The 14772-nt window shown below is 38.6% G+C and overlaps 1 protein-coding gene across 11 annotated transcripts in view; it reads right to left on the bottom strand.

Annotated features, from left to right (window-relative positions):
- The window catches only part of FNDC3B (fibronectin type III domain containing 3B), a 321193-nt gene that overhangs the window by 85468 nt on the left and 220953 nt on the right, over nt 1–14772 (bottom strand). For all 11 annotated transcript variants that reach the window (XM_045583670.1, XM_045583677.1, XM_045583674.1 and 8 more), the window contains 3 exons: nt 12536–12594; nt 4822–4973; nt 1789–1848 (listed from right to left, as the gene is read on the bottom strand). In XM_045583670.1, coding sequence (XP_045439626.1) covers nt 1789–1848; nt 4822–4973; nt 12536–12594 — 271 coding nt within the window. The remainder of the gene's footprint in view (nt 1–1788; nt 1849–4821; nt 4974–12535; nt 12595–14772) is intronic.

Genomic DNA, 14772 nt, shown 5'->3' with positions numbered 1-14772 from the left:
CTTTTATCTGCCCAGAAGTTTAAAGTATTCAAAATATATGGCAGTAAAAACAAAAAAAACAAAAAATAACTGATGAGCAATTATTCAAGATGTAAGCCTTAGTAAAAGTGGTTAAAAAGAAATGAAGGGGAACAACAGACAGGATGGTAAATACAGAACCAACTCTTTATGACAATTAAATTTGTTTAAAACCATACTATCAGCTCATGAATGAGCAGGAAATTAATAAAGTAAACCTTTAGTAAAGCAATAACAATAAACTGTTAAAAGATGGAGAAAAAAGGAAACATATGCTAACAATGACTAATGAAGAACATTTACATGGCTCCCTATACAGTGTTTCATTTTCTGGTTCATTGTTAAATCGACCATTTGACAGGATGATTAAACTATGTCTATTATCATCCCAGCTTCACAAATTACACAGATCTTTTTGTTTGTACAGACTATGTGAAAAGTTCAATGTGTTTGGGCTAAAGCTAACTGATTCAAAACCCAAAAAGTTTTTATTTAAACAGGAAGAGATGGTTGCAAAAGAGTTCATCTAAACACTACAACAGCTAAGCAGATGTACACTTTATGACTGAATATAAAACACCTTGCTCTTTACGTGTTAATATAAACTTAGTTTTAAACACTTGTGCAGCTAATACGGTATTATAATCTGAGCTCAGCCCTACTATTGTACCTTTCTGAGAAAATTGTGACAGGGATTCTGTGGTTGACCAAAGTTAAAACAGTCAATTCATGGCAGAATCACACCAGAACTCAAGAGTCCTGATAATTAATATGTATTTCCTATTAGGCTATCCTGTCTCCACCCACTACAAGAAACATGTGGTATGAATTAACCTTTGGAAAGTGTAATAAAGGATGTGTGTTTAATGCTTGCAATTTTATTATACAACCATTATATACACATATATAACTAAAGAAAAAAGAGAAAATGTTGTGTGTCCTATTAAATAAAATTACAATTTCTGGAGATAATTTTTTAAATACGAAAAGAGATCACGAATTTTCTCTCTCTGGCAGGTAGAGAGCTAGACCAAATAGCAATTAATTAACTTAAGCAAAATAAACTTTTGAATTGAAATTTTAAAAAATTTAATGTTATGAATCACATTCCAAAAGCTGCTTATTTGCAAATGGATGTATGGATGCATCTTTAAATAATCTAATGAGCTCTGTAAAAATACAGATTATATTTCTACTTCACAGGCCTAAGATTAACTAGGCCTTCTTCCAGAGTAGTCACAGTAGAGATTCTAGAAAAATCACAGTAAGAGTTCAAGATTACATATTCAGGTTCAATGTTTTGCTGATTTGGGTTAATTTTTATTTGTCTTATTTGAAAAACAAAGGTCTAAAGGTGTTCTTGAAATCTGGTAAGGTATTTGGTCATATGGGTTAAACATATGGTTATATTTATGGCCTACAATGGCAACATATCCATTTGTTAGAAAGAAAATAATATATATTAAACCAACAGTACAATGAATTTTAGAAAACTATATTAAATAAAAATTACCTTTAAAAATAATTTTGAAAACTGTGTTGAATCTATCACCTACCTTTTTGTTGCCAAAAGCACTTCTGTGTACTCCCGACCATGATGCTCGAGGGCAGAACAGAAGAGCACTCAAGAATGAATGGATGACATTGAGTCAAGGTGTTGCAACTTAGAGTTAGGTAAGGTCCATTAACTTCACACTTTTAAAGGGGCACATGATTGATTTTAGCAATCTGAATTCTCCAATACTGTTCAATTCTCAGATCCTAACTTACCTCACATGATAATCAGTTGCTGGTCTAAGATCTTTCAGGTTACATTCTAATTCTTCTCCACTGTAAAGAAAAATTATTCATTAATCAAGGATATTAGTTTCAAAAGTAAAACAGATTTTGGATTTGAGTCTTACTGTCATGTACAAACAATGATTCAAGAACTATTATGTCTGACTCTACCTTAAACCAGAAATAAACTTTCCCACTTGATAGTATTATCTTTCTGAACTAGAAAATTAGATTCCTTTTAATTATGCCATCCAAAATACGTAAAATGGCTAGTTAAACTTACTATTAAAGGTCCACTTATCACTTCTTCAAAGTAAATACATAATAAGTAAATAAATAAGCAAGCAAATTAAGATGACAAGATGAATATAAATAACGGTGTCAGCTGTCCACTGAAGGCAGCTCCCAGACTCACCTTGGCAGGAACCCCAACTACCTCAGCTTCTCAACTATCCTGATAAAGTCTCAATCTTTTTCCTTACATATAAATACCAGTAAGTAGCTCTTATATAAAACAAAACCATTTATATAGTGTCCCCAAAAATGTATGCACACTTTGAATGATTATAAAGTCAGTATTTAATAACATACAGTTCACTTTCAAATTTTAAATGAGTAATATTTTTGTTAATGCCTCTTTTCAAACTGATGACCATCCAGGTCCAGGCACTACTGATAACTCAAGAGAAAGCAATAGAAATCACAAGCATCAATAATCATTTCGTTTGGTATTTGTGAGCCCTCAATTCATCAATTGTTGCCAGTTTGTACCATAAACTTTATCTCTTATGTATCCCCATAAAAAAATCTAGTGGATAATTTTTCTTTGTTCAAAGCTTAGTCTTGCTTTACTCATTATTTCAAATCAATTAAACCTGAAACAGAATGAAAATTAAGTGAGTTATCAGCTATTAATGTGTGTGCTCTCAAAAATATATACACACTTTGAATAATTGAAAAGGCAGTATTTATAATTCAACTGCATTTTCAAACTTCCAGTAGTATTTTTAGAATGAATTTTCTTTGTTAAAAGTTTAGTCTGTCTGAAAAGAAAGAAAAATCAATGAAGCTATTAGCAGTAAGTGTGTATATGCATTTTGGGGACACCCTACATTATCAGAAATTGCAACGGACACTCAACTTAATCATGAGGCAACAGCATAAAATAAAGGAGAGTTCATTAACATTAACACTTTTTAAAGGTGAGGGGGATGTGCAAGGGCATGACTGTATTCTTGAAGGAAGTCTGCCATAAAACCAAGAAATACTGTAGATGTGTTCCAAAATAAAGAAGGCTATCAACACATGACAACTAAACGCAGTATCAGACCCTAGACAGGATCCTATCCTCCAGGGGAAGGAAATGAAGTCATAGACCTCACTTAGATCAACTGACAAAACTAGAAATGGATGACCAATGGATTATTGTATCAGGGTAAATTTATGAAGTTGATAACTGCACTGTGGTTACTTAATAGCAGGTGGATCTGGGTAAAGGATGCACACATATCTCTTTATTTTTGCTAAGTCTTATAAGTTTAAAATTATATCAAATAAAAATCACTTTTTAATGCTATAAACTGGAGGCCAATCTCCACACTTTGCCTCACTGAAGCACTATTGTTTGAACTGCACAGTATTTTTAAAGATTTTTTAATTTGCTGAATTAGTTTAAGATTAGGAAAGTTTACATAACAATTCAGATTTTCAGCATTTCTTGAAAAAAATAAAACAAACCAACAACAAAACACCCAGAGAATCAGCAAATCTAGGCCTACAGTCCCTTCAAGCAACAACTTATTTTAGATGGAGACAGGAACTCTCTTGTTCACCTCATTCCCAACCTCTGCTTTCCTCACTTATGTTACCTGCCTAGCCCTTCTCAGCACTTGAGACTCTAGCTCCTGCCAGCAATGGTTATCTGACACTGATGAATCAATCTATTCAGTTCTTGGTGGGGCTGGGGGAAATGGTGCTCTGTATTTCTTTAAAGTCTCTACTGAGTCTGAGTTTTCAAAACAGAACCAAATGGTTGTGAGCCAGAGGAAGGAGGTACGATTTAATTTTCATTACTGCGAGGGAATCATTCAGACAGGGCAATGCTACTGTCTGACAGATGCTGCAGTATGGAGGCTGAACTGTAGGGAGCAGGAGTGGATGTTGGAGACCCTGAGGACATTCCTGTAGGCATCCCAGGAAGAGACAACAGAAGGACTCTGGGCAGACAGAGGAGTGAGTGGCTATAGGCCTTCCCTCCCTATTTCCTCCCCTTTCCTTGGTCCAGAAGAAGACATGCCTCTGGAGCAAGTTAACAATGAGGAACAAGCCAGACAGACACGAAGTCTGCACACTGACACAGCAACGGAACAAGAGAGACCCCAGCAAGTGCGGATTGTGTGGCCAGTTGTTCCAGAGGTGCTCGCACAAGTAGTCAGAGCAAAATGGACTCTGATTTCTTGCTCTGCAAATGAGCCAGTCCCCATAATTATAAAGAAGAAAAAACTTGACACTAAAAAAAGATTTTTATTGCACTTAGAACATGGCTATTAACCATCTGAATGGCTAATACCTGGGAGTCCATAAAGCAGAAGGAGATAATTCCTTATTCTGTGTGCTAAATGTTTAAAAATTTAAGAAAGTCTTGGCATGAAATGCTTTAAAGCAATTTTTTCTACAGGCTGGAAAACTATTGAGAAGAATAAGAATTATGGTGAAATTGTTATTTCATATAACCATGAAACCATATTGTAGAATTAAAAAAAAAAGACTACTGAAAGGTCTGTGTGCATAAAGTATATAAAAACTAAATGTCATGCTCATGCTTTTCTAATAGACATTAATGGGAAGTTTTCATTAATTCTATTCTGACAAGCTAACAAAATGAACTCTTGACATTAATTATCACTAGTTCTTAAAATGAACACTTTAAAGGAAAGTTTGCAAAGCCTTTAAAGTTTTCAATTTTCCTTAGTGAAGCCAGCTTCACTATTTAGCAGCAGAGAAACATGAGAAAATGCACACTACCTGTAAATTATCTTGTATTTTCCATCTCGTCCTTTTTCTGATAAGGCAACCTCATAACTGTAGGGGAAGGAGAGGGCACCGTGGGGTCCACATGAAAGTCCAACAGGGGGGGCCCAGGACAACACAACCGCTCTTGCCTGAATATTAGAAACCTGAGAAGAAAAACATGAACAAAAGTATTCAAATCCATTTCACATAAACCAAACACTTCTTCCAGTAACATTTTTGTGATTATTAGTAGTGACATCATACTTGCTCAGATTTAATGGAAGGTAAATAATTTTGTTTTATTGACAGCAAACAAAAGCTTCCTATATGGCGCTCTCTTGTCAAGACCTAATGGCCAAAATATAGCTCCTACAACATCCTTCCTCATAATGCAAACTTTCATCCAAGTCCTATGTAATTTATACCCAGTCCTCCAGAAAGTAAAAAGCTTGGTAATTTTTTAAAGGTAACAAGCTAAATGTAAGATTTCAATGATCAGGAAGCCCATCTCATTATGTGGCAGGAGTCACAAAGCCTTGCTTGGTTTAGAGTTATCCTGCAAAGCTAAGACAGTAAGTCCTCACTTAACATTGTCAATTGGTTCTGCAGCTTTAAGTGAAACAATGTACAATAAAACCAAACTTATCATAGGCTAATTGATATAAACAAGAATTAAGTTTTTATGTCATCTCAGCAACATGACATAGGAACGATGAGACGCTATTTGAGGACCCCCTGTGCCTTTTAGGTTCTGCAGGCTTCCCGGAACCCAGGGATAGGAAAGTGGAACCAAGGTCCAGGATGATGGGGTAGAAACCTGTGTGGAGGTGAACAGTTCACCTCTTCAAGTTCTGCTTTAATCCTTTTGGTTTAACCTCTGCTTAAAACTTCATTTAAACACAACGGTCTGAGACTCTAAAAACCTCAATCTACTCTCATCACTTAGACTACGGTATCTGCCAGCATCTTCAGCAGAACTGAGCCCAGCTGCCCACCGCTGTAGCCTGATCACTTACAGACCCTGAGCTGGCTTCCTTCCTTTCCTCCCTCTGATGGTGCTTCCTGGTGCACCTCCCTACACACACCACTTGCTCTTCAATCTTTTGTTTCAGAGTATGTTTCTGGAGAAACCCAACCTAATGCATAGTCTAATTCTATAAAATAACTCTATGAACTCTAATGTTCTAATTTTAGAAAGGATATTTTGTTGCTCTCTGGATAACATATTATAAACCAACTATGAGTTCATATAGATGCTAAAACTTCATGATCATATTTTATAGCTGTAGAGTATTAGGCTGTAGATGGATGAGAACTATACAATCTCCCTCTTTTTGTCTTCCATTTCTCTCACTATCTGATCTGTCTAGACTCTAGAGTATTAAAATGTAACATAAAATTATTTTAAAGTATGAATATTAAAAATGGAAATAAACATTGAGTCTCTATTTTCATCTGTTACTCCTTCCATTTTTAGCGGAGATTTTTTCCATATTATTCCTGATCTGTACAGATATAGCATCATAATATATTTAACCAATGGTTTAATTAAACCTGTACTCACCCTTCAAAAGCCTAGCCAGGCCTCGCTATCCCCAAGTAGCCTTTCCAAAAGTATTTAACCCATCATCGTTCCTCTTTTCTACAGAACCTTGTTGATAACTCTACTATTGCTGATCATGTTGATGGCATTTGTCTCCTTTCCCCACTGGACTGTGGGACATCCTAAAGACAGGGCCTGGCCATATTCTACTGTGAGCAGTGGTGCTTAGAAAATGTTGGTTGAAAAATAAAGATCAAAGGGAATAAGATAGTCTGAGTTTCTGACAGGGGTTTGTAGACTAGCATTACACACCTTTTTAAAAAATCTGAGACACTGTTACAGAATGAAACTGGAGTCTCCAGATTAGCAATCTCTGTCCCTCACCCCCCCTGTACCCCTTCTGTCCCATGCAGTGCTGACACCCCTTCAGAATGCCATCCCCTTGCAAAACCCTGTGACTTACTAGTAGCTTTTGACTTCCTTGCTTTCTTGGCTTTAGGAAACTTCTTTTAGATCTAGCACAGATGCTGCCTTTGCTTATTCTTTAAACCCTACCTCACTTGCTATCCTACCTATGCGGGGCTGTGGGCATAGAGGGGATTAAGATTATGCCCTCTACCTCAAGGAGCACCGATTTGGTGGAGAGAAACAAGTGAGGGAACACGGAGCAGAGACACAGAGTGCACAGGGACCCACATGCTTGAGACAGATTCAAGAAAGGTTTCTGCATTGTCCTGCCTGGCCCTCTGCTTAGAACTAACCACTATTTCCTTTGAGTTCTGGCTACATTTTGCTGGGATCTGTATTGGACACTTTTTGCACTGTATTTGTGCTTTGCTTGATTATTTGTGTGTTGTTCTGACACATTTAAGGCAGCATTTCTACCACTTGCACCAGAGTATTTTCTGAATTCCTTCACACACCATCAATGAGTAATCTTGAGGCACTAAGTGTTATATTTGATTTTTAACTTAAAAAGAGATATTTTGCTATGAAAAGTTCAATTTATGATTTAAAGGTGGCTGCTTAGGTACTGGAAAACTTTCAATTGTGCTGCTCTGCACAATGACAGGGACACAGCAAGTAGTAACACTAATTCATTCCATGAATGATGGTGTGAAGTAAGTTCACATCACAGCTGTCAAAAGCAAGCACTTCAGATGCTGAACAAGTACCCATCAATTCACAGCCCTTTGACCTATCTTTTCCATCTGCTCTTAAGAAGGTTTTTTTTCTTTCTCCTTTCTGACTCGGTTAAATTAACTTTCTCCTTTCTTCCAGTGATGTACAACACTGGAAGCATCAACTAATACTATTCATCTTTTCCCTGGATTCTGAGTGAGCCTTAAAGAGGAAATTCACCTGAACACAGACTCCTGTGCAAATGCAGTCTTCCCAAAGGACAGCCAATCAGAAATGCCCTTTGAGAACTCAGCATCATTTTCAAAGGACAGTGGCTTCTGGAATTTTTTCCTGGAGCTAAGCAGCCAGCCTGCCACCTTGATTACTTCCACGTTTATGGGGCCAAACCCCTCCTGTGCGCCCTTGCTGCCTCCCTTTCACCGACTCCTGGGCCTCAGGTTTCCTTTCTTCAGGCCGTGAAAGCCTAGAGAAAGAGGGCTTTGTCTCTACTAGAGCAAGGAACTGGCTTCTAATTCAAGGCTGATGCCAGGAAATTACATGGTGCCTTTCAGGAGAATATCATGTAAAAGGGAATCCTCCACATTAGATCTGCATTTCCTCCAAGTATGCAGGGAGGTGGTAACCTTAATGAGATTCAGGACTCTAGGAATTCCAGCTGGGCCACGCCTCTGTTTGAACAGCAGTGCAGCTCACAAACTTCTCTCCTGGTGGGGAAACTTTCTCAGAGCAGTGACTACTGGGCTGAACTGGGGCACGACTAATCTGATCACCACAATGACTGTCATGGCTGTTAGCCAAAAAGAGAAGTTCAGAAGCCACAAAACTGAATGACCTTCCCATGTTTAATTATTCCACCACAAACAGAAGTCACTCTCTGTAATGGTGATTAAAGTGGTGATTTCTAATTATAAAATTACTGGACAAGACCCAATGTGACATTTGTCTTGGCCCTAGTGACAGAAAAGGGTCCGTGGTGTGAGTCCCTAGTATAAATTTGCATAAAAGTTATTTAAATTAAACTGCTTTAAGGTATCTTGAAGGACTCATAAAACCACCATCTACTTCTAAATGCAAGTCATTCTTAGAAATCATTCTTATCTGGGTATTTATTATTGAGAAAGTTGTTCGTTAAAAGCACATTCCGAAATGACAGGACTGCATCCTTAACTCTCTCCTTGTCCCCTTCTCTTCTGATTATCCCAGGCCATCTGATATGTAAATAATATTATTTGGATCAAAAATGCCATTTACTCTCATAAAGTTAATAAACTGTCACTGTCAGATTTAAAAACATTTCTATGTGAGTTAGTAACTTCTAAATTTGGTCTGGCCTTTGGATTTTACTATGTGGGTGGTCTGCTGATCCAATCAGGAAGTATGTTAAGGAAATATTAACATAAAAATATTGGCTTCACTTCTAAAGTACCATCATGACAAATAATAACAAAAAGGAAAATTAAAAGGAAAAGGTCAAAGAGATCATTATTCAAAGGGAAAAAGGATACTCAAATCTAGGGGTTTCACAGTCATCTGCTTCTATAATTCCTTAAGTGCTAAGAACCTCAGCTCTGTTTCTCTCTCAAGGAAGTGCTTACAGGGACAGTTGTTCCTCTAGGTCAGTTTCCTCATTCTGCAGCCAACAAGGTAATTGTTTCTATAAGCTAAATATTAGCAGATGGAAACAATGTAGAAACAACAATTTCAGGTTACAATGATTTACATCCCGGAAACGAAGAGCCCAGCAGTATGTGGAAGACTTCATCTAGCACCACCATTGGAATGGATTAAACCATGCTAGGATGGAGGTGGCTAGTACTAATAGAGGTTAATTCCCATACCACTTTGGATAATGTCAAGCTTATTTCTCTGGAATAGCGGTGGCTGTGAGTACAGTCCTCAAGGCTTGTTAGAGTCTCAGGACAAACACCTGGTGTATATGTACCCCGTTTTACTCAATTACTAAATATTTGGGTCTTTACAATATCTGGGTTTCTAAAAAGTAAATGACTTGCTTAATTCAGGATGCCCAAAATTCTAGAAAGATGACTGAAATCCACAAGTCTTCAAGAGTATTTCTAACATTAAACAAATTATCTGCAAAATCTCAAAGAAAAATATATACTACCTTTTATTTAGAGGTGTTGCCAAATGTGTCTGAAAAAAGTTAAGAACAAAAATCCTTCATGCAACTGTGTGCCGAACTTTCCGCAGCTCTGCTCCTTCCCCTGCACAGTGGTCAGACACCCTCCTTCACATTCCAGAGTGTAGCAGGGAGCTTCACTTTTGCCTAATGATATGCTCTAAAGTGCAGAGAAATGCCCCAAACTCCATTCCAAGTACTCTGTAGATAGTACATAATTCACTTCTCAATCCTATGTGGTATTTATAATCCTACCTTTAAAAGACGAGTAAACCTAGGCTCAAGGAGGCTAAATTAGCCAAGGTCTCAGAGATAGTAATGGCCATGCTGGATCCCAAACCACAGAACCAGACTGCAAGGTACTGGCCTGTCCCCTCCAGGCTGAGGCCTCTTGCTTTGGCAATGGGCTGCCCCCACATTCCAGCATGCTGGCTGAGCCTCCTCTGATGCTGGCCAGTCTTCAGGCCTTTTTCTCACCTGCCAGAACCCAGCTGCAGCCACTGCCCTCTGCCATACATTTACTTAGCAAATATTTGTTAAGGGTTTACAATGTGCCAAGAACAGTGCTAGGTGTGAGAGACACAAAGATAAATAAGATACAATCATGAATAAAAACTTCAGACAGAAAGGTAAAGAGAGGGAAGAAGAGAAAAGAAGGGAGAAAAGTTGTGTCAACAACTAACTGGGCTGCGGAGGAGGAATGGACTGGCTCCAGGCCCAAAAGCTTTATGTGCGTACCAGGGAATGGTATGGTAGGCAGAATGATCCGGTCCCCCAACCAAAGATGCACATATCGTAACCCCTGGAACTGTGAATATACTACCCTGCAAGGTAAATGGGAGTTTGCATTAAATTCACTATCCGTGAAGCAGAGACCAACCTGGATTATCTTGGTGAGCCCAATTTTATAAGTAAGATAGGGATACAGGAGAGTCAGAGTCACAGAAAGAAATATAAGGATGAAAGGGGCCAAGAGCCAAAGAATGCAGGCAGCTTCTAGGAGAAGCTGAAAAGGCAAGAAGTCAGTTTGACCCAGAGCCTCCAGTAAGAAATGATTTTAGCCTAGTAAGACCCTTTGACCTCTTAGATGACAATCCTGCCATATTTGCCTAACATCATGACTATATACAAAGAAGCCTGTCTGCCTATTTTGGTCTAAAAACTACAGAGAGTAAGTGCTTAATAAATGTTGAGTCAAGGAAAATACCAATGCATTTCAATATTACTTTTACCCTACTAGACACATGGTCCTCAGAAACATCGACTCTGTCCCTTCTGCAGTAAAAAAAAAAGAACTAAGAAAAACACTGTGTGTGTGTGTGTGTGTGTGTGTATACACATGACAGAGACAGGGCTATGAGGTTTGTGACTATATCTGGGACAGTCAACTAACCTATTGCTGCTCTGCCTTCTCTCTGACTATGAATTCTGTTTTCCTCATGGAGTTTTCTTCTTTCTGCCATACTATAAATGTAAGCTTTTCCTACGATTCTGCCACCTTCAAGCCTTTTCTGAACTCCTGCCTCGATCCACCCCCAAAGCTCTCGCCCACTCCGATGGCTTGATCATTCTCCCCTCTCCCCACAGCATGGACCTACCAGATACCTGCAACTGCCCACTGTGTTTATCCTCCTGGATGGCCTGCTAGTAAAGCAAACTCCACGTGTCTGAGAATGGCAATGGAGACACAAAGAGGACACAGATTGCTGGGAAAGACACAGACACAGTAAATGGAGTATGATGTATTAAATGCACACCAAGTACAATGAGGCTGGGCAGAACTGGTGGTACTGAGTCCTGTGTAGAGTGTCCCTCTGCTGGACAAGACAGCAATCAAGGCATCTAAGCCAGAAAGCTCAGTTATCATAAAACCAGATTTCTAATAAGTTATACCACCTTCTTGATTTCTCTTTAGAACGGCTCTAGTATTCACCTCTCCTTGCCAGGGCTGATGCCTCACCCTCACACAACTTCTCACCACCACCAGGTGACAGATTCCTGACATGGCTCTCTGGGTCCATCCTCCTCTCCTCCAAAACTAACTGTTTGATCATCCAGAGTACAGTCCTGATTGCATACTTCTTTGCTCAAAACTCTAAATGGCTATCTGCTCCTTGCCAGATTCAGTACAGACTCCCCAACCCAACATCAACACCCCTTTCCTCTACAAGTACCCCATTGTGACCCTCATCCAACACACCTCATGCTTTTAGGTTTAGTTAAACTCATCTGCATAGCTCGAGGCATGTTTGGACTCCTCTGTTAAAAAGCCTTAGTATTTCAAACTCATGAAGAATCGAGGTTTTCCCATTCAGCTAGAAAACACACCCAAGAACTTGGCTCTCTAATCTCAGATGAAAGGCTGAATCAACATTTTGAGTTTTTCACTTTCTATTTCAAAGCAGCTGGCAAATCAAGCTTAAAACTTCATAATATCACCACTTCCACCAATTTTTTTTCTTGGCATTACACTCAATATTTTGGACTTATTTTTCTCAGCTAATATTTAAGTATCTTTTTGAAATTTACCTGGAAAAATACTTAGAATTACTGAGGTTTTCAAAAATTATTACTTCATTTACACAGGTAAAAGAAAACTACTAAAAGAAAACAGTTCTGTAGACCTTAGGGTTGGGTAGAGATGTATCCTTAGAAGTTCTGAAGACTACTTAGTTGCATTCAGAGTACCTAAATACAGAGGACATTTCAGTGGATTACGACTACACAGAAGACCTCTGTTCTATATTTTCATGCTCCATTAATAGCAACACTATTTCATAGTTTATGAATAATCTGCAATGGAAAGGGACCCTTTTGCTTACCTACTATGTGGTAAAAGAAAAGCACATTTGAAACACTTAAGAAAGTGTCATTTATGCTGAGAAGTCCAGAAGACATACCTGTGGTTTCTCTATTCCTGAAAGAATGTCTTGCACCCTCTTTACTTCCAACTCATACTCTGCATGGAAAAAGAGGGGGAAAGAAAAACAGTTAATACCATTAAAAGTCAATAAGGTGGTCAAGTTCCTTCCCCAAAGCCTTTACCAAGGGTTATCATTCAGTCACTTGCCTACTACCATGAACTTTTGGTTCCATAAACATGATAATAAAAATCAAAAACAGGGATTCTTTAGGGTAGGGAGTTCACTGTGGTTGTGCTAATTAGCTACTATATTGCCTTACACATTCACAAAGATGACTAGGTTAATACTGAGTTCCACCTAAGAATTCAAGAGGCAACAGGGAATAGAAAGGCCCAAGAAGGAGGAGGAGGATACCAGCATAGCTAGAAGCTGAGGGCCAGGAAGAAGTGAGTTTGAAGATATGAGTGCCAGTTCATGTAGGGCTGTGAGTTCAGGCTTTTGAGTTCAATTTTTATTCTAAGTGTGATGGAATAGTTAGGTAGAGGGACTGCCATGATCTTATTTTAAGTGTAAAAAGCTCTATTGGCTTCTGCATGGGTAATGGACATGTGAAGGGAAAGTGTAAGCAGAAAGACCAAGCAGAACATTGTCACACTGCTTCAGGTGAAGGATAGGGCTGGTCTGGGATAGGGATGATAGTAAAAATAATAAGAACAGGACTGATTTTAGAGGTTTAGGTGCCGAAGGGTTGGATATGATAGGCAAGTGTGAGAGAATAAGAAGAATCAGGGATAAAGAATAATCCCTAGTTTTTGGATTAATCAACTAGAGGAAAGATGATATCTACATAAATAAAAGAGAAACATGCAGATCTACCATCCCTCCACCATGCCCACCAGCCAATCAAGAGTGGTATGCAAATTAACCTGAAAAAGGATGGTGGTCAATTTGCATATGCAGGCTCTGAGCAAAGACTGAAGACAGCGTAGAAGGAAGCCAAGCTTTGCAGAAGGGAACGAAGCAGTGGAGAAAGAAGCGAGGCAATGGAGAGGGAGGGAGAAAGGCAGTGGAGACAGGAGAGAGCGAGGCAGTGGAGAAGGGAGCAAGGCAGCAAAGAAGGGCCGTAGGAAGCCCTATTTGTGCAGAAATCTTCCTGCAATGGGCCTCTAGTCTTTTAATAAGATGAGGAAATGGGCAAGTTTGGGGGAGGGGCAGGAATTGTTTTAGAAATGAAATAGGGAAAGTGCTAGGAGTAAGAAATAGGAAGACTGTATTTAAAAAAAGGTAAATGATAGAATTTAAACTTAAGAATCTGTTTTTCTAGAGCACATGTGTCAAACACAAGGCCCGCGGGCCAAATCCATCCCGCCAGGCCTTGCAATGTGGCCCGCACTGCGCTGTCATCACTGCACTCCACTGCGTTTCCATCACAATGACAGTTTATGACTGTTCAGTAAACCATTCGGCCCGAGATTTAGGCTGGATTTTAGATTTTGGCCCCTTCTCTGATTGAGTTCGACACCCCTATTCTAGAGGAACCTTCCAATTTCCAAAATCTGCTTGATGGAATCTAATTTTGAGTTTATAGATTTATTTAACTTTAAACCTAATTTATAAGCTAAATACTACAGATATATAATTACCAAGACATATGGCCCTAACTTCAAGATATTTCAAGTCTAGTGGGGTCGGAGGGTTGGGTGGGAGAATAAAAGCAAATAGGCAATTATAATGTGAAGGTGCTATGGCAATGACAATCCAAAAGAGATTCTATAAGCTGCCTAGGAACCAACATCTAGCTGAGCTCTGTGGGCAAGGAGGCATTTGGAGGTGATGGGGGAAGCTGAACTATGAAGTCAGAAGTCAGTAAGCCTAGCTCTTCATAGGACTATTCATCCTCATTGTTCAAGTCTAACCTCAAGGCCACCTTTTCAAAGAATCCTACCTCAACTCCCACTGCTTGTCCCAGCCTCACTGCAGTCATTCTCACATCCTGCTTATGCCTTCCTATCAGTTATCAAAACCTGAAAATTAATTCTCTTGTTTATTTGCTCCCTTGTTTATTACTTGTCTTTCCAGCCAAAATACAAGCTTCTGGAAGGCAGATACTATACTAGTAAGACCAGAGTAGACAAATTTTTTTTTTCTAAAAATAACCAAATAGTAAATATTTTAACTAAATTTTTATTAAAGTATAGTTGACATATCATATACTAGTTTCAGATGTATAATAGAGTGATTTGACATTGTATTCACTTTAAGAAGTGATCGTA

The sequence above is a fragment of the Pipistrellus kuhlii genome, unplaced genomic scaffold (genome assembly GCF_014108245.1).
Source record: "Pipistrellus kuhlii isolate mPipKuh1 unplaced genomic scaffold, mPipKuh1.p scaffold_m20_p_2, whole genome shotgun sequence".
Taxonomy (NCBI): Eukaryota; Metazoa; Chordata; class Mammalia; order Chiroptera; family Vespertilionidae; genus Pipistrellus; species Pipistrellus kuhlii.
The sequence above is the reverse complement of the archived record's forward strand: the minus strand, read 5'-3'. Positions and strand labels throughout refer to the sequence as shown.